This window comes from Spea bombifrons, chromosome 1 (assembly GCF_027358695.1).
Source record: "Spea bombifrons isolate aSpeBom1 chromosome 1, aSpeBom1.2.pri, whole genome shotgun sequence".
Taxonomy (NCBI): Eukaryota; Metazoa; Chordata; class Amphibia; order Anura; family Pelobatidae; genus Spea; species Spea bombifrons.
This window is the reverse complement of record NC_071087.1, coordinates 74,013,408-74,033,161: the sequence shown is the minus strand read 5'-3', so window position 1 is coordinate 74,033,161 and position 19,754 is coordinate 74,013,408. Positions and strand designations below refer to the sequence as shown.

At 36.7% G+C, this 19,754-nt stretch overlaps 1 protein-coding gene across 11 annotated transcripts in view; it reads right to left on the bottom strand.

Annotated features, from left to right (window-relative positions):
- PTPRS (protein tyrosine phosphatase receptor type S) overlaps nucleotides 1-19,754 on the bottom strand; it is a 103,696-nt gene that overhangs the window by 35,702 nt on the left and 48,240 nt on the right. For 4 of the 11 annotated variants that reach the window (XM_053463654.1, XM_053463663.1, XM_053463697.1 and 1 more), the window contains exons 6-11: nucleotides 16,843-16,953; nucleotides 9,171-9,440; nucleotides 7,792-8,373; nucleotides 6,982-7,115; nucleotides 6,207-6,351; nucleotides 2,353-2,658 (exon numbers count right to left, since the gene is read on the bottom strand). In XM_053463654.1, the coding sequence (XP_053319629.1) occupies nucleotides 2,353-2,658; nucleotides 6,207-6,351; nucleotides 6,982-7,115; nucleotides 7,792-8,373; nucleotides 9,171-9,440; nucleotides 16,843-16,953 (1,548 nt within the window). Of the gene's footprint in view, nucleotides 1-2,352; nucleotides 2,659-6,206; nucleotides 6,352-6,981; nucleotides 7,116-7,791; nucleotides 8,374-9,170; nucleotides 9,441-15,787; nucleotides 15,800-16,842; nucleotides 16,954-19,754 lie in introns of all 11 variants that reach the window. The other 7 variants (XM_053463650.1, XM_053463668.1, XM_053463657.1 and 4 more) reach the window with 3 other exon arrangements.

Sequence of the window (19,754 nt, the reverse complement as noted above, 5' to 3'; positions counted from 1 at the left end):
TTAACTGGTTGTGTGGATTTGGTGGAATTCTGCTCACACAGTGGGGAGCTTTCATTGTTGGTGCGGTCTGCCCTCTTTCTCTGTTGTATTGTTAACAACCATAAGGGAACAGAAGAATTAAGCATAATTCAGCGCAACACATCTGCTTACCAGTGTGCACTCACAGGATACTGGCTGTCAGCCAGCTCACACTAGAGTTTTAGGTGATCTTACGAGTGCACATGCATAGATATTGCTTATTCCAGTGTTGCACTTTTTAGCCAGGGAATGGCTGCTTTAACCAATCTAAACTGGCACAAAATATAGACAGCAGAGGTGGGCAGTGCACCACAGGTAAGTGCTTTTTTTTCGTTCTTACAGATGAAGAATGCATAAGAAAATAGCATAATCTGCATTCACTGTTGGTGAGGCTGTGTGGGACAGAAGTCCTTTAAAAGTTTAGTAAGTTTTGAGGAGAACTGTTTAAAGCTGTTTCACAGCTATGAAAAATAAATATTTGGCATCTACAAGCAAGAAGAAATGTAAGAATTCTTGCTGGCCAAATCTGCCTATACAACATTATTTTTGGTGGAGTGTCTGAACTCGGTGTAATCCACAAAAAAACAGTATTATAAGAATCAAAAAAAAATGCAGGTGTGGATCTCGTAATTAACTCAGAGGTCGACAAATTTGTTTTGGATCAAGCCAGATTTTTTTCTTCTTCTTCTCTAATTATGTTTTCGTGGCGTCCAGGGTTTGTCAAGCCTTGTCATACACTAACATACATTTACACGGTTTACACACTCTAACACCATATAGTAGGCACACGCTAACATCTTATGTTCACAAAACACTAACACCTTACAGTAACACACGCTAACATTACACGCTCATGTACACACATGCTAACACAATACACTTATACACACACTCTAAAACTATATGTTGACATACATACATGCTAATGCCATACTGTAAAATAAACACCACCATACACACTAGCACCACACTCTTAAGTACCACACACTTAAGCACATGCACACACTGGCTCAGACTACACATATATAAAACAACACACTAACACTATGGACGCACACACTGAGTCTGGCTCTAGAGTACAGTAGACATACTAACACTAGTGTGACAGAATGACCTGTCATACAGGGCCCCAAGGTACTCAGACATAGCTCCAGCCTGGCTGTCAAACAAAGATAGCACAGGTAGGAAATCTATTGTTTAATTAATCAATAGGATTGCTGCCAGGGGATTAAAGGTTGGGTTGTCTACCTGTTTCACAATGTTAATTTATGTTAATGATGTTCTGTGGATATACGAGTCTATGTTTTACAACAATAAACTGTTCATTCCTGCTGTACTCAATTCAAGGTAGTTGTGTCTACTTATTGGGTACACATAGCAGGGTTCCAAGGTGTGCGTGCTGGCTGGTGCTGGAAGTGATTTCGGGGACAACAGGAGGATACATCTGGGTTATCTCTGGGAGTTATTACAGCTCTCTTGGTGAACCCGTTACAACTGGCACTATAAATTTACACACACATTGAATCTAGCACTATACATATACACACTGATACACCACACACATAGACTTTGACACTACAGTATACACATACACTCACTGACTATGATACTATAGTATAGCCACACTCACATGCACTACTCAAATCTTCTTCTGCCAATGTGAATCTGGCACCTTATGCTTTCCTGCCTGGGTGCCATGAAGCACCCAGCAGGGTCACGTAAGTTCATTTCGTGATCTCAATGGGAGCATTACTGAACCCACTACACCACGCCCCTGGAGGAAAACATAGGATCCAAGATTCATGATGGCAGCCCTGCAAAACCCTAGGCACCAGGAAGTGTTTTTTTACTCGCCATGGCGACTTGGTGGTTTGTCGAGCCCTGAATTATATAGACATTGACTTTGCAGGACATGTATGATAACAAAAACATCTGTACTGAAGAATATTTCTTATTCAGATTTGGTTTAAGTGAGGTTACAAAATAAGACATTATAGTCAGAGTGCACTTTAGTAGTCACATTTCATATCATAAAATATTTCCTATATTTAGGTTATAACTAGAACTAAATAGAGCTTGGTCAATCAGTCACACAGCTCAGCATGTTCTATCTCTTTGTCAGGCAAAAGAATAACAGAGCTTTGCACCTTTTAAATGAAGCACCAACATTCTGTTCGCAAGAACCACATCTTAAAATAGTTGTCTTTATTTTAAATGTAACATTCCTTTAATAAAGAGGGGAATATACCATTGTGATTTACAGCAATTAATCCATACCAGCTTGCGCATGCTATTTTCACCTCACCACTAACTTATTATTGAAATAGTAATTACCATCTTCATCAGTGCGTATCACAACGGGCGAGCTCTCAGGTCCAGGTCCAACCTCTGTGTGTGCCACAACTGTGATTCGATATTCTGTCCACTTTTCCAGAGATTCTAATAAGATCTGTATAGCTTGGGGTGAAATGTCCTTCACTTCTTTGAGTTCTGTGTCTTCACCATCCAAAGCTTGGTAGCGCACGCTGTATCCAGCAAGAATGCCATTTTGACTTTCAGCCGGGGGTGGCTGCCAACTTACCAGTATTGTGGTGGACCTGGTACTCACGCACTTTATGTCTTGAGGGGGGGCAGACGGTTCTATGAAAGGACAGTTTGGTGCAGGAAGGGTAGGGCAGGCAGAAAAACAAAAGATGGGAAAGATAAAAGAAAAAAGGGAAAAGAAACACAAAACTCAAAATAAAACAAAAATAAATTGAAGAACATAAAACCATGAACAGAAAAAAACATGTAACTTAAAAGAAGACTGGACAAACGTAAGGCAAAAAAATGGAGTTCCTAAAATATCTGAATTATGTTCTGGAGTTTTTGGTTATGAACACTCCACAACAGGGAACACTCTCCGAGCACAAGAAAGTTTAGACAAGCTGTGTGAATTACTTTACTCTTTGCTCAAAACAAAGCTATGGTTATTATTATTACTATAAAATTGCTATTAAGCTGCTATTAAATCATACATATCTGGTATTTTATTCAACACACAGTGGAGTAGTTTAAACATGCTCAATATGATGTTTTTCTCTTGAATCTTATCCCCCTTAGATTAAGGGGACCCTATGTGATTATATTAATATTGCTCAATATTTTGCTAGTTTTGCTTAAGTTGGATATCCATATAATAGACAAAAGAAAATAACAATGAAAATAAAGCAAAAAGAAATGTATACGGAGAAAATAAATGATAATATCCCAAAATAAATCTCAATTAAATCACCTACCTTCGCCTCGTCAACATTTAAGACTTTCTCACAAAATGAACATAAAGCAGAGGTCAGAACCATCTTCTGGAGTTGGTTCTCAATATAATTACTGATCCACAGAAGGTGGTATAATTTTGCTCAATAACCTTGGTTTATATATTTCCTCAATAACCTTGGTTAATACATTTATTTTACATAACAATTAAAAAGTGTTTTGTGGTGGGTACTATTATTATGTCAGATACTGATCACTCCATTCACTGCAAACTTCAGAAACAAATATTTTCTTTTGATGCTGGCAAAAATTCACCAATGCATTTTCCGAAACAACTGACAAGAGATGGACTGACCTCATTTATCTAGGTAGAACATAAATGCCTGTGTTCCAATTCCTTGGGACCATTAGTAATAAAACACTGAGCACCTAAGTGGCCAACACTGGCAGCACTTATTTTCTCACAGGTAGTGACTGCATCCTGCCACATGATTATACCGGTATATTAAATTCAAACTTGTAATTTATCCAAACCTGCATTAAATAAAGAGGAAATTCACATCAAACACTTCCTGCCCTTCGAAAGGCCTGCTGTATTGGGCTGCATTTGACAAAATATATTTTCTTCACTTCACTCACCTCCTCTGCCTTCCAGCAGGTTGGCAGGTGTCCATACTCCAAGCATGACCCTTACTTGCCTCTCAGTGAAGCATTTTAACTCTTTAAGTACCCAGGATTGTGTCTATTCCACCATAGCTTTTAAATTAGCATTATAACTCATCGTAACAAAATAACGTAGCACTTAATGTAGTTTTTTAATGTAATGTTTGGAAAAAAATCTCTACCTCATTTAGGGTTACTCCTCTGGTACGTAAAGTGTTAAAATATCGGTACATCAGAAAAAAAATACATACTTTACCTTTAGTTTAATGGATTTTACTTTAAAGTTTGATGGTATTAGGAAATACACCCTTGCAAAGATGGGAGGAGTGACACATAGGGGCTAGAGGTATCTTGGAAAACATTGAGAACACAAGCAGGGTCAAGTGAGCGAAAGCATGACTTTAGATGACCATACAGTCAGTCACAACACAAAGCGGAAAGGGCATGGGGAATGGTAAACACCCACAACTGGCAGTGCTGCCCCCCTTTTAACATGCAGAAACAAAGCGTGGAATGACTAGTGAGCTGAATTCTCAAGGAAAAAGAAAAAACACAGAGGAAAGACACTGGTGTCTGTCTGTTCAAAGCTACTCCAGCCTTTCCCAACCGAGGAATGTCACGAGCATCAGGCACAGGCACTGGATCCAGGCGTCATCCACAAGGAACTTTCCAACTCATGATAATTCCGAAAGCTTGGGACCAATTTTTCAAAGTTATTTCAAATTAAAAAGGGAAGAAAACTGACCAGTTTAATATCATTGTGACAAACACCACCAAGATTAAACTTGGAGTTCAATAGCCAAATTTATTTTCTAGAAGGACCACAACAAGTAGACAAGTATCTGTCTGACCCGATAGGCCGTCTGTACTGGGGACCTGAAGCAGAGTGTGGGTACTTCCTATTAAATTGTTTTTTTTTTTAATAAAACAAACAAAAAAAACCCGCATTATATCTGAAATACATGGCTTAGTGAAATTTCCTGATGACATACAACAGAAATAAAAGAAACAAACAATATAAAGACTGAGTTTCAGAACACCAAACAGGAACCGGACGAAATAGTGTAAGCAGAGGCACCATCGATATTATGTTACATTGTAAGTGCCTGCAGAATTTTTTTTAATGCATGTATATGCTAGTATAAAAACAGAAGAAAATAAAAAGGAAGTCAGTCATGGGGCCAAAGGATTAGAGTTGACCAGATTAGTTCCACTCTTGGCTACTGAAACTGCAGTCTGGGTGATATACTAGTGATGAATAAAAAGACAGAACACATGTATAACTGCCACAGCCACTCATGCAGTGAAAAACACCTAATTTAAAAGGAAACTGGATATATATTGCCACCAAGGGAAATCTATCCCCAGGACAATACCAAGGTTACAATCCATTAAACTAAAACTAGCTAGGAAAAGCTACATACTCCATCGTGCCTTCGTTACCACTCTCGATTCTGCCATTTTGAACCATTTTGGCATGACCTTTACAAACATCATAATTTAAAAGTTAATATTGTCAGACATCTCAGGGCCACTTAATACATAAGATATGAGATGGGTCATATCTACAGATTAGTGCAAATAATCCTTTTCATGCCTGAAATGAAAAACTATAGCCAGCTATATCAACTTGCTCCTGTTAGTAGTATATTATTTAAATTATTCAGCCTGGATTCCTCAAAATAAATCTGTATTAATTATTAATTATTCTATTATTAATTGTTCTATTAAAAAGGTAAATTTAAAATAAAGCCATATTTCAATTACTTGACTTGGTTAGTGAGAATTTCAATGGGTGACATATGGAATCCTATATTTTGCTAACAGTTTATATTCATGCTGCATTTACACAGAATTTATAAATTCTCTCCAAAGCTGCTGAAGGAATGGTTGCAAGACAGACTTTATAGTCATAAAATACTAATTATTTGAAGTAAGAGTTGAATGTATGTGTAATATATATAAATTATTCTAAGACGTCTCAAATAAATGCTTCACACTTGTAGAAGCATAAAAGAACATTTTACAAATATTGGTCTAAAATGACAGTTCTACCCAAGGCAAACCTCCATTAATAGCCATATAATAGCCAAATAGTTTTATAACTGATGAAATAGTCCTCAATTCTAGAGATCTATAAAAGTTTTTTACTTTCTTTTGTCACTGATAAGAATGTTCTAGCTTTGTAAACATTCAGGTTAAATAGCATATAACCCAATTCTCCTTTCTATCCATATAGAATGCTAGCAAACAAAAAAAAGGACACCTACTGGACTGCATAGTTCTCTCTCTGATATCCAAGGTCCAGGCGCCCAGGCCCTGCTGAGAGCGAGCTGCAAGGCGGAATATATATTCCGTGTTGGGTTTTAAGCCTTCAACAACATATGTTGTAGCTGGATCAAATGTCTTTCTGATCTGAAAGAAAACAGATCATAACATGACAACATAAAGATGAAATAATTTGGGTTGCTCTTTTCCACGCATCTTAACTGTCATACAAAATATGTCACCAGAATACAAACCCTTTGTTTAAAATTAATGTAGCATCTCTGTTCCACAGGTGACAGTTGGTGAAGGAGTTATTTCAATAAAAAACTTAATTACAATGGTAATTAGGGTCAATGAAAAAATATTGACAACACAGATATTTCCATTCAGTACATATTCATCTTCAACCATTTTCAACATTCAAACATGACTCTGATCAGTTTACGTATGCACTTTTATGTTACTAACACTTAGTTAGACTTAAGGAAATGTGACCCACCTAAAAGGAATGTAAGTATTACCAGTTATCTCTTAAAAGTTCAATCCACTTTTTCAGCTTGAAAGGTAAGCATAGCTCTAGGACAACCATGCATTCTCACTAATTCAGTGCTACTGCACTTACAAAACCTTTTATGAACACTAGTTTAAAATAAAGGACAATACAGAGGATACTATTCCCAGTTTACCTGATTGGACAGAGGTTGTTGCCTCTCTAAAATGCTTAATTTCTAGAGATAGGACATAATACATTTTCTACTTTGTGAGTAAGATTCTTACCTCGTTCCCTCGCTCTCCTTCTCTGTAACAAACCTCATACTTCACAATGCTATCTTGGCGTGGAGGGCTCCAAGTAAGAGCAATACTGGTCTCAGATTTGGCTTCAGCTCTGAAATTCATTGGCTGTCCAGGGACTTCAATTGTGTGTAAAATAAAGGCAAAAACAAAAGAAAAAAAATGTGGTTGTTTTGCAGTCTTTAAAAATTCAACATGCAACAACACTGAAATAATAGCTAGATTAATAGTTTTGAGTGATTGAACCCAAGTATCACATGAGGCATTTGAAGAATGTTACAAACCTAAACAGATTTTTGGCAATGTGCAACATTGATAAGTACTTAGTGCTGGTCAATGCAGTAAAATACTGTATCGGCCAAATTTAGGTTTAAATCTTCACTCTCAGAAAATACATTACATATATGTTCATGTGATTTACACAAAACAGGAGACAGATCACATTCTTTGATTTTCTAGAGGTATTTACATGCTCTCAATTTTATCCGAAAACAAAAACTTCTGCTTGCAAAGAACAGGTGCGAGTACGATAATGCTCAGCAAAATTAATAAAAAAAGTCCCCTAAAATCCGAAAGCTTAATCCACTCATATGTGTCAGTAAAGAGGATTTAAATACTGGTTTTCTTAGTATTGCATTTTTACATTATATTTTGTGTAAAGAAATAAGCACTGTTGATCCCAAAAACATTGCATATATGTCAAATGCATAGCTACAAGCAGAGTGCAACAAATCTGTATAGGCCTCATCCTAAAATGAAATGAGTCTACTGCTCTCACGATTAAATGTCACTCACCACCATGCTGGGTCTTCACTTGAATGGGATCAGATAGTGGTCCATCACCTACTGAAGTAAAAGCCAAAACTCTGACCGTGTACGTTTCATGTTCTAGCAAACTAGCTACAGTGGTCAAGAGATTTTCAACCACATTATGTTTATGCCAGTTACTGACAGGTTGGTCAGGTTCCATGGTGTAGTAAACACGATATCCTCTGATTTGCCCATTGGGTTCCACAGGCTCCTCCCACTGAATCATCATAGTAGTGGAGCTAAGCATTCGCGCTTGAACATTTTGGGGTGCACTGGCAGGGGCTTGTTCTCCAGTTCTTGCTACCACAGGTTCACTTGGTGGTCCTTGACCAATAGAGTTGACAGCAGAGACCCAAATTTCATATTCTGAATTAGGACTGAGTCCTCCAATGCTGTATCTGGTAGTGGTGATGTCCTCTTTGATCTGATAAGGTCCATCTTGACTTTTTGATTTGTATTCTATGATGTAGTAAGACACAGGATCAGGATTTCCAGAATCCCATGTAATAGTAATGCTTGTGGCTGTGGTCTCTGTCACCACAGGAGCGCCAGGAGCTTTAGGAAGTGCTAAAGGGTAGAGGAAACAACAATAGTGTGAAACTTGAAATAGTGCTTTCTTCCCTTTGGCAAACAAATTCAACCCTCGATATAACACTGCCAATGAAACATGTGATCATTTCCAACCAAAGTCTTTGTTCCAAGACTTTTTTTTTGCTCTTTCCCCTCCTGCTAGTGCTTACATTTTATATTGCTTGTTTGTGGCTTGTATGCAACAAGTCCATCAATTGTTTTCCCTTACTGCTTCTACACCAAATGTTGCACTTGTTTATATAAATAAATAATAATAATAATAATAAAAAACCTGCAAGTGCTACTTAAATGACTAGGTTAAACAGCACCCACTGCTCGTCCCACATTTATTTTTTTCAAGGTGCATTATCTCTCTAATTTCATCCACGGATGCAAATCTGGGAACGTCTGGCTCTACACGCTGGCCATTTTCATTACTGACTTACTATTGGGGAATCAAAGTACTTACATCTTCAGTTCATTTTTCTATGATTAATTTTCCTACAGTATAAATTCACTGCCGTTTGATATGTATTAGCAGTACAAAGAACACACTGGATGTAATATATAAACACACATTGTGGGCAGGTGTACATACACGTCTATTTAAATTGATACAAAATAAATAATTCTTGGAGGTCACAAGGCAAAGTGTGTGGTAGCATAAGTGACTACATGAGGTTTACGGTTTACAAGGAGCAAGATAATTACGCCACATGATAATCTCCTAAAGCAACCAAGCATTTATATGGATACAGTTACACTTACTCATATAAGCAGTTAACTATACTCACATTTGACTGTTATCTGGGCTACGGACTCAATAACACCAAGACTTGACATTGCAACACAAGTGTAATTAGCAGACTCCTTGACATTGGTGAGTTCGAGAACGTTACGTCCTACAGGCATGTCATCTTCTGGTGTTAAGTCTTCAGAACCCATCATCCACTTCACATACGGCATGGGTGAGCCCACAGCAACACAAGTGATATTTACATTACCTCCAGGCATAATTTCATGGCTCACAGGAAAAATGGAGAATCGTGGAGCAACACGTCGAACTGTAGGTAAAATCCCCAAGCATACAATGAAAAGGGAAAGAACAAAAAGAAGGACAAAACAGGCTAAGTTAATTACATGGGATGTAGGAAATAAAATAAAATAAAAACTTAAATAAAAACACTAAAAATATAAACAAAACAAAAAAATTACTTACTACACAAACGATTGAAAGAGAATAAAGACATGAAGCCATAGTTCATAGCAAAAGGGTTCCATAGATCAGGAGTACACCCATCACAGCACAAATAGTACACAAAAATTTATTAGTAATTTCTCATCTTTAACAACAAGATCTGAGGTGTGGGGATAGTGTTAATTAAGGCTTAAATGCACAATACCTGCTATCCATTCCCACAACATAATTAAATATCTGCAAAGTGTAAGGTTACTTTAAGGAATGAAGTGCCTCAAGATATAGAAAGGGAATGAGCAAGGAGTCTGGTAAGAAGCTAGCTGTACACCAACATATCATACCACCAACACACTTGTGTTGTTTATCTTGATAGAGGTAACTTCATCCACTACTCTAACTGCATTGATGCACCACATACCAGGAGAGAAAGATGAGAAATTCTAATGAAATTTTTGTGGTTTTTGGGTGTAAAAACCCTAACAAAGCCTCTTTAGAATCTGACACGGTTTCATCGATAGATGCAGCTTTCAGAATCACAATCATCATGCAAAAATATTTAAAATAAAAAATATAAACCGGAAAAAAAGGAACAGAAGAAGGGAAGAAGATAAACAAAAAGGGAGGTAAGACAGAAAAATGCAGAGGAATATAACATAAGGGCAACTAGCAAATGCCCGCATGAATACTGGGTATAGAGGAAGGTATCTAGGGGTGGAACCCACTTTTAACGCTTTATGCTACAGCAGATGTGACCAAAATTCTCTAACATATTGCCACATCGGAGTCCTGGAGGGATATTAGATTACATCATAGGTGATGGACTTTAACACCGAGGATAATAGTGACATGTTCTGTGCATCCCCCCTTGCTGATAGGTGGATGCAGCTTTCAGACCTCACAAGTTAGAACATGGATCATGGGGTTGAGGCAGCGCCAAATCTGAGTGACTCTGTTCTCTGAAGTGTCTTGTAAAGAACAAACAAGTAGGTTATAGCTATATAATACAAAATAATGAGTAGAATGGAGTTGGGATATAAAGACTGGACTAAAACTGAAAGCCCCTACACTGTCACTTTAGCCTAGCCTTAAGTGGTGCAAATCATAATCTCTCAAGCAATTATTTTGTTTCTTGGAAATACATTATGGTAAATCAAGGGAAAATCTGCATGTAACGTCTTCTGATTTAATGCTGCAGAATATTTTCAAAGTTAAATGTATTCCTACTTTGAAATGCTGATTTTTCCCACTGGGACACATGCAATGTAAACATAAGTATCCAGGTGGATATTAAGATGTTCAAACGTCTCTTAGATCATTCACAACTATTTGTGAACATTCCACTGATAGAATTGTGGCACAATCGAAGGAGATCTACTCCTAAGAACAGAGTCACAGAGCCTCACCCACTCCTCAGGCACACCTAACACACAATGACAGGAAGTGGAAGAAAAAAAGAAAGAAAGAAAGAAAGAAAGAAAGAAAAAACAAAACAAAAAAAAACAGAAGACCATGCTAAGAAAACATGGAAATAAAAGTGCAAATGTTTGATCAAACCAGTTACACAGCTAAGTATATGAGGGGGGGAGGAACAAAGTAAATAAATGGACTGATTTAGTCACAAAAAAACAAACAGTTGTATATGATGACTATACTTTGTTATGGAAACTTAACAGAATGCAAAACTAACAGGTTATTTTTTTGAGGGGGGGTGGTTAACACCAAATACTTGATAGTGGCCATAAAATATATTGGTAGAAAATTTGGATTTCAGATAATTTAATCTAGATATAAAACACTCAGAGCACAAGACCTGAAAAGCTTTCTATGGGATTTGGTAAAGTCCAATGGTAAAGGCATATAATACAAAATAGCAGCATAGGGAGCAAAAAGAGAATAGCGTTTAAGTCAGGTCTGATCCCAAAGCACACAAAGGAAGGATACAAGGGAGATAAATGAACAGAAATATAAAGCGAGGTTGTGTTTAGAATTGTTAACCAATGCACAATATTTGTGTTTATTGAATCTTAGTTCTATACCCCCCCACACTATATATATATATATATATATATATATATATATATATACACACACACACACACACACATATATATACATAAGCCTATACACACACCCACCAATACTGACATACACAATCGCTTGAAACAGCTCTATGTAGATGGAATGCTCAGGCTCATGCAATTTAGACCATATGCTTTGGTCAAAACTCAGTATTAGAACAGCAAGCATATGCAAATGGGGTACAGGTAACAATGGGTTTGGTTTATGTCCTTATCTGCATATGATATGTTTGCTGGATAATACACATAAGAAGAGGATTTGTTTTATTAAAAAAATAACGGACCTACTGGCATAGAAGGAGAAGAGGGTTCTGCATCTGGGAGCTGACAATCTATCAAGGGGTTTGTGGGGATATGGGGGGGGCGGATAGAGGGAGCGAAGAAGCGACAGATGTTTGCATTGTATATCCAATTTAAAAGAAGTGACAATATATCTAGCCATTTTATGCTTTACTGATAAATGTTGAATTCATCTTTAAATAACTGCATGTTTCCAATAAAGAGGAACAGTGTTTGTAATGACACAGGAGATTTCAATGTGATACGGACTGCTTGGCGGGATCTATTTAATCTTGACAGCCAGAAACATACTTTAGTCTCATTTACTCTTCTTACACTGCCTACCAAACAATCTCGTGTTAACACTGGATGCACATCTGTACACATGCACAAATAGACTTTAACAGTGATTTTGTGCTGCTTTTTTCCTCTTAAAGTCAACTACATGTCCAAATATTGGAAAAAAAAACCCCACTGAGATTGCTTAAAACAAAGAAGGAGCAATTTACTGATTAGATATCCTTAATAAATAACTTAGAGCTTAAAATGGGGGAAAGAACAATTTATTGATTTAATCTTATTTATGTACAAGTACAAGTTAAACAGGCAGATACGCTAGTTTGTTTCTTCAATTAATTGCTTCCCCATTTTTGTGGAATCTGAGCAGCATTTCAGGTAAATGGTGTAGGCTTTAAATGGTCATATTTTAACTCTTCTTAGATATCTCACATGTATATTACATGTTGTTTCTTTGCCAAGCCTTGCTATTACATTATTTTGTTGATTTGTACAATATAATGTGATATAAAATAATTTAAATTCACACTATACAATATGGTACAATAAAGGTACTTTTTAACATGTCACATCATTTGAATATTTAATGGTCACCTCAATCATTTTATTGGTCTGTACATATTTTAGAAACTGCCCATCTTCAAAAAAAAAAAAATGCAGGATACTCAAAATATATCAAACTGATAGTGTTGGTTATAGCACATTCATCAGTTTGTATATTCCTCCCCACTATAAACTTTTCAAGAACCAATATTGTAAAACCAATAAATGCCTAAGGTTGCCATCATGGATCCAGCACCCTAAACTTTCTTGCGGGTGTGTGGTGTAGCGGGTGCCCTGAGGCTCCCAGCGTGGTCAAGTAATGGACGGCACTCGCCTCACAGGAAAGCACTAAGTGCCTGATTCACGATGGCAGAAGATAGGCAGCGACGTCTCCAGGAGGTGAGAGAGTCAGTGTGCATGTGTGTATACTGCTAGAGTCAGTGTATGTATACAGTAGTCTCAGTCAGTGTGTTAGCATGTATTTGTATAGTGCTGGAGTCAGTCTGTTTGTGTGTGTGTGTATACTCTAGTATTAGCGTGTAAGTGTATGTATATGTATAGTGCCAGATTAAGTGTGTATGTGTCCATAGTGTTAGTGTGTGTAATTGTATATATGTATAGTGTGCCTGTGTGTGTTTATGTGTATAAGTGTGTTGCTAGAGTGTAGTATGTCAGCATATAGTGTGTACTAGTGTATGGTGTTAGCATGTGTGTTTGTTACTGTAAGGTGTTGTGTTTGTGAGCATAAGATGTTAGTATGTGTCTGTTAATGCATGGTAAATGAGTGTGTAAATATATGTTAGTGTATGGGAAGGCTAGACTAACCCAGGCCGTCTGGAAAATACGATGATTGGGGAAGAAAAAACATGGCTCCTAACTTTTTTGGCTGGCTCCAAGAGCCAAACCATATTTGCCAACCCCTCTTCTAAAACTATATTCCTCCAAATAACACTAATGTATAGGATTAAACCTTTATTCTGACAATGTAGACTTGAGTAGGAGCCCCGAGCTGAGGTGGCCAATCCAAGCAGCCAAAAAAAAAAGGATCCAGTTAAATTGGCATCTTTATTAAAGTGCCCATTTATTTTCTTATCTACTTATGTGATGGGATCTCTGACACAGGCATGTCCACGCTATGATATATGATATAATAAACAGAAACAGCATGAGAACAGTATGTGGGAAATGTTTGGTATGCAATTCATGGGGCAATGTGGAAGAGGGGAAGGAAGAGCGGTAACCAAATCTGACATACTAAAAATGTTACCCTGTTTTGAAAGACAGTTAATATGACAGACAAGAAGACTGTACGCTGTGAAACAAGATTGCATATGCAAGAGAGCCATTAAGAGTAAGATAAGCTGAGACACAGGTCATGCTCTGTGAGTGTTTTTCATGGTAAAGTAGAAAATACATAGTTATTTGTTGTGGTTATGGAATTCCATACAAACATTTGATCATTTATGTCCCAATTAACTAAGGGAAAATTGAAAGATAATAAAAATATAAAAAACAAATGAAAAGATATTGATGTGAGCATTGAAAGCACTAAACAGAATCTAATGATTTAATCGCACTCCAATAGTCAGCAAGCGGCGGCTCCAAACAAGGTGGGAGAAGGCAAATATTATAAAACCATTTTGGTGAGACAGGAGTCATTCCGTCTTGATCCAAAATGAAAGAAGTAGAAATTCAAGGAAGGCAGCCAAATAATGCGCAGCTTCTAAATTACTAGTGAAACTTAGATTACACCGGTCCTCCCCTTCATCAGCTAATACTTTTAATTTTCAATTGAATTTTAGTTTGTGAACACAGATGCCAATTGCTTAATTATTGTATGAAGTTGCTGATACAAAAATGCATGCACTTTTCGAACCAATAATTAAACTTGATCTTGTCAGGACACACCAAAATGCCATATAGCACAAAGATGCAATCTCATTCCAAATATTAGTGGATATGTCATATGAGGGGCATTTTGATAAGACTTGGTGTAATCTAACATTTAATCTAAAACAACGGGACCAGCAATACAAAAATGATTTAGACGAAAGGGTATATACAGGCAACTTCTCCTGCTTGGCACAATGCTCCTGCCGTGTGTAAGCACTCATTTAGATCTTCACAGATACAGCTGCCAACCAAACATATGATTAAAACTAGGTTTTAGCAAATTCTAACAATGTTCAGATAGCATTCAATGTCAAAGAAGCGAGGGGAGATGTACATAAGGGAGAGTGACCAAGGATACCTCTTTGATTTGCATACATTACATTTGCGCAATCATTTAATAAAATCAAAGTTTTAGTAATCTTAATTTGCACTTCAGTTTGTTGTTAATCATTTCTTGTAACTAACTTCTCAATTACAAGAGTGTTTACATACAAATGTAGTATTGTAATATTCTGTAATACTGGTATAGTTTTACATTCAGAAATGTAATAAATGCTAGAAGTATTTTTCAGCACTAATTGGGCTGCAGCACATTGGTTCCATTTTATTAAACATGAGGTATCTGTGAAGTTCTTTGATGAAGATCTGCTAGCTGCAAGGATAATATCTTTTTTTTGTAAGTGTGTTTCCCACAGGGCAGGATCAGAGGCTTTTCAAAACTGCACTGAAATTACAACACAGCAAAATAAAATCAATCATTATAAAGGAAATAGAACAGCCATAAAGATAGATTAGGACACCATAAACATTATAAAATAAACAATATTCAAAGCAAGACAAAAATGCAAATTAAAAGAAGACATGCAAAGGTGGTTACATTCTTCCATCATGCATCAAGGCCCAATGCCCAAGCACGCAATAACCATGACGACGAAAAGTGCAAAAACCCAGCAACATTACCAAAGGATGCATAGAGAGGTCTCACAATGCAATATCATCTCAATCCCCAAAGCCCATGAGCAGCTGCACTGTCCCTCATTGAAATAAGTCCTTGCTTTTTTCCCTTTATTTTTTAATGTAAAAATGTGGGTTAAGAACGGAAAAGAAAAAAAAACACACCAACCTTCTCGTAGCTCTGAGGGATGTTAAGGGGTTTGATGCAGAACACAATGACATGAGGAGAAGAGAAAAAATAGGGGAGACACAGAGAGAGTAAAAAAAGACCTTCTCCAGGCTTTTAGCTGCATAGCGACTAATCCATTTTCTTTTAAAATGCTTTCTTAGCTGTAAACCGTTCCCACCCAATCCCTTTGCTACTTTGTCATCTTCTTTACTACTAATTACCCATATGCAGTATTTATTATGGTTCTTAAACTGTTACTTAAAGCACATACTGCTGTCAGAATACAAAAGTCTGTAGTGTCATTTTAAAATTGTTAACTCATTAAAAATGGGTGTGCCAAAAAATGTAAACATAAGGTAATAATAATAATAATAATAAATCTCCTCCCAGCTAAAATAGCTTTATGAAAACAGATGAACCGTTGCAAGTCCAAAAATGAAAAGGTTCACTGTTAATACCAGACTAGCTTGTTAACACATATCAGGTTTACATGCTTTATACCTACCACAAGTCTCTCCGTATTTGATGAGCATCTGACTTCAAAAGCTTTCCCATAATTTTGCATTTATTTTTCACATTATTCAGTGGAGTCATTTAAAACTGATAAGAATATTTTCACCTAGGTTTTACAATTAACGTTTGGGCAAACCTAGACATTTCTTAATTTTAACGGGACTAGTGTTAGCTAACCTGTTTATTGAGGAAACCAACAATCATGTTGAACTGTTTCAGGAATACAGAGAGTCATTTGTTATTCTCACTTGTTTGGTCTATGCTCCACAACATATTCTGATCTAACAGTTTCCCCTTGTGGAACAGGAAAACAATTGTTATTGTTGTAGTCGAGTAATTCTGCATAACATAATTTTATGCATTACGACTCCATGTTAAAAATTCTTATTAACTGTATTTTTAACAGCTCAACACTAATAAACAAATAAGGTTTAAACAATTTCATACTTTAAAACCACGGTCAGGAATAGCACAACCAACCAGCAGGTGCAGCCTGCCAACTGTACACATCACCCAGCGTGCAGAGCTGAGCCACTCCCTACCTCTCACATAAAGATTAGCAGGTGATGAATAACGAACTCCAGCACTATTGGTGGCGACGCATTCATATTTCCCCTGATCAGTCTCTTCACTGTTTTCAATTTGTAAAGCACCTATAAGATGAGAAAAAGACAACAGAACATCAAACAGGTAGCCCGTAACCAAGCAATTGAATTATTGGAAGTTTAATTATCTATGACAACTGGGAAACCAACTGGTACCTATATTGGCTGAATTAATTGCAATGAAGAGCCAAAGAGAAAAATTCACGGAAGACAAATTGGTAAGGGAGGCAGGTCAGTGTTACTGAAGAAGCCAATAGGTAAACCATTTCAAATACAACAGTCACTTGTTGTTTTGCTGCAAGAGAAGTCTGCTTATTGCTTTGAGAACTTGTGGTCCGTGATGGGGCTTATTTAAGGATGACATTTTATAAATAATACAACAGATCATACCAGGGCAGCATAGCAGTTTCCACCATAGTTTTCCAGAAGTGAAACATTGTTATCAAGGAGCAAAAGAATGTAAAAACCCATTAAAATACTTCCAACATCTTGAAATACCTCGCCCTTACACTCTAAAGACATTGTGTTTATGTAAACAATTGTATATGACAATGTGCATTATCTGTTTATAGTTTTTGAGCATATTTTATAACTAACAAATATCTAAAGAGTATGTCCAAGAAAAGGCATGATAAAGATTCACAGTAAGTAATATCAGTTATGCCAAAGCACAGACCAGATAGAGATATGTGGCTTGATTTGACAAGGAGAAGAGGTGTCAGGTAGCTAAAGGATAGAAGTATTATGAGCAATGGGCCAGCAAATACCTTACCTCGAATTGGAGTATTTTCTGTAATGGAAGCAAAGAAAAAAAGGTGATAGAGGTGAGAAATCAGACAGTCTCCCAGCCAGCCAATAAAATTGGACTGTTATCCAGGAAGAAATTCTGCCAGCGATTCTATCAGTAAGTTTTTCATGTCATTAACTTGGGAATACACTGAGGAAGCACAACTCAATGGTCATTAACTGGGGGAAGAGAGGATACACGGCTTAATGGTCATATTCCAAACTCCATTCATCAACTGGGGATAGCACATAGGACACGCAACGCAACGGTGGCATTCTAAACACCATTCATCAACTGGTGAAGCAAGGAGTGTCACACAGCTCGGCGGGTCAGATTCTAAATGCTCACAAATATTCAACAATATGTGTATAGTTTCCTTACAAATATACATACCAGAATATACGTGTAGAAGTATGTGTGTGTAATAATACGTCTATATATATAGCAATAAAATACACACATACATATACAAACACACACACAAACTTCTACACATGCACTCTAGCATGTATATTTTTAAGGAGACTGGAAAGTTGCTTACATTCAGCAGTCAATCTACATGATATGGCACTCTCTGTAGTGTTGATTTTTACATAGCACCCAGCACCCTGGTGATTATTCATTTAAACACCTTGTGGAAGCTATTTTGCCTCCTAGTTCTTGTTTATGGAACATTCATCCACTTTCCTGAATGCCAATATTCTACACTAAACCTGCCACCTGTTCCCTTCTAAATAAAAGTTGCTTTACTACAGCAATAAAATGCAACAGATACATTTACTTCCTTTGCCTAAAGGTTTCCACCTAGCTGTTCTTATTCGATACAGAGTCAGGTTAGGAATAAAGCTGTAAGTAATATTACTGGACTAGCAAAAAACACACTACATTTTTCACCATTCTTCTATACTATATGCTTGTTTTTTGTATAGTCACATATTCTCATACATAAAAAGCACATTCACAAAAAAATATGCCCCTAAAAAACTGACATACAAGCTTATACTATCATACACACACCATCTGCTTGATGTGATGCCTCTGTATGATACATGCTGCCGTGGTGATAAAATTTGACTGTACAGATCTTATAAGGTAAGCCTACATGTTCTCCAAGTTCCTTTAAAAGCTCTTTTTTGTGCTGCCATTCTAATTGACTTTAAGGAATATATTGTGCCCCATACAACAAAAAACAAGAAATCTCTGCAAGCAACTAGCGAATATGTGGTTGCTGAGATTGCATGTTTCTACGATACTGTATTGTAGATATTGAGATGTTGCACTTTCCAAAATAAATAAACCCAGAGGCATCAGATCAAGTTAATACCTAATGTCAGACTGTATAATTACTTCTCTTTCCCATTAACATTATACCTAGTACCTAGCAGAACTTGTGAAATATGCAGAAGGCACAAATAGTTATGTGGTCAGTGACCACAGTGCATGAAGTAATCAGTTCTTATTCTCAGAGTTTACAGAGAATGTGGCTTTCCTGGACCCCCCCTTTTTTGCATCTATTTGCAACCTGAACACAAACGTACACTTACGGAATATTTTACCCCCATCCTAGAACACATTGTGTTAATAGTATAGACGTAAGAGCAGTGAATTAAGATCTTGTAGCAAGTTATTTTGCTTGCAATGTAGCCAGCCTTGGCATATTACCTAGAATAAAACATCTGTAACTGAGTTAATTTCAATTGGTGAAACAATTTGTAATCATTCCCAATTTTATTTTATTTCATAATTTAAAAAATATGGGGTAAAATATTTCAAAGAGCAAGTATAACATTTTCCAAAACTGTAACAGGGAAATACATGGTTACTTTGTTAGACGGGTAGCTCTGGTTAATTAATACCGTAAATGTTAGCAGTTTGTTAAAGGATAGGACATAGTTAATAAAGCAGGATGATTAGTTTTTATATGTGTGAGTAAGAAGGGATATTGCTTCTGTTGGAGGGTGTTAGATTCACCAAGGGTTATGGATAAATATGTAAATGTTCATCCAAATATGATTAGCTATTGCCCATCTACTTTTGCCGGAAGATCTGCCATCTGGTAGAA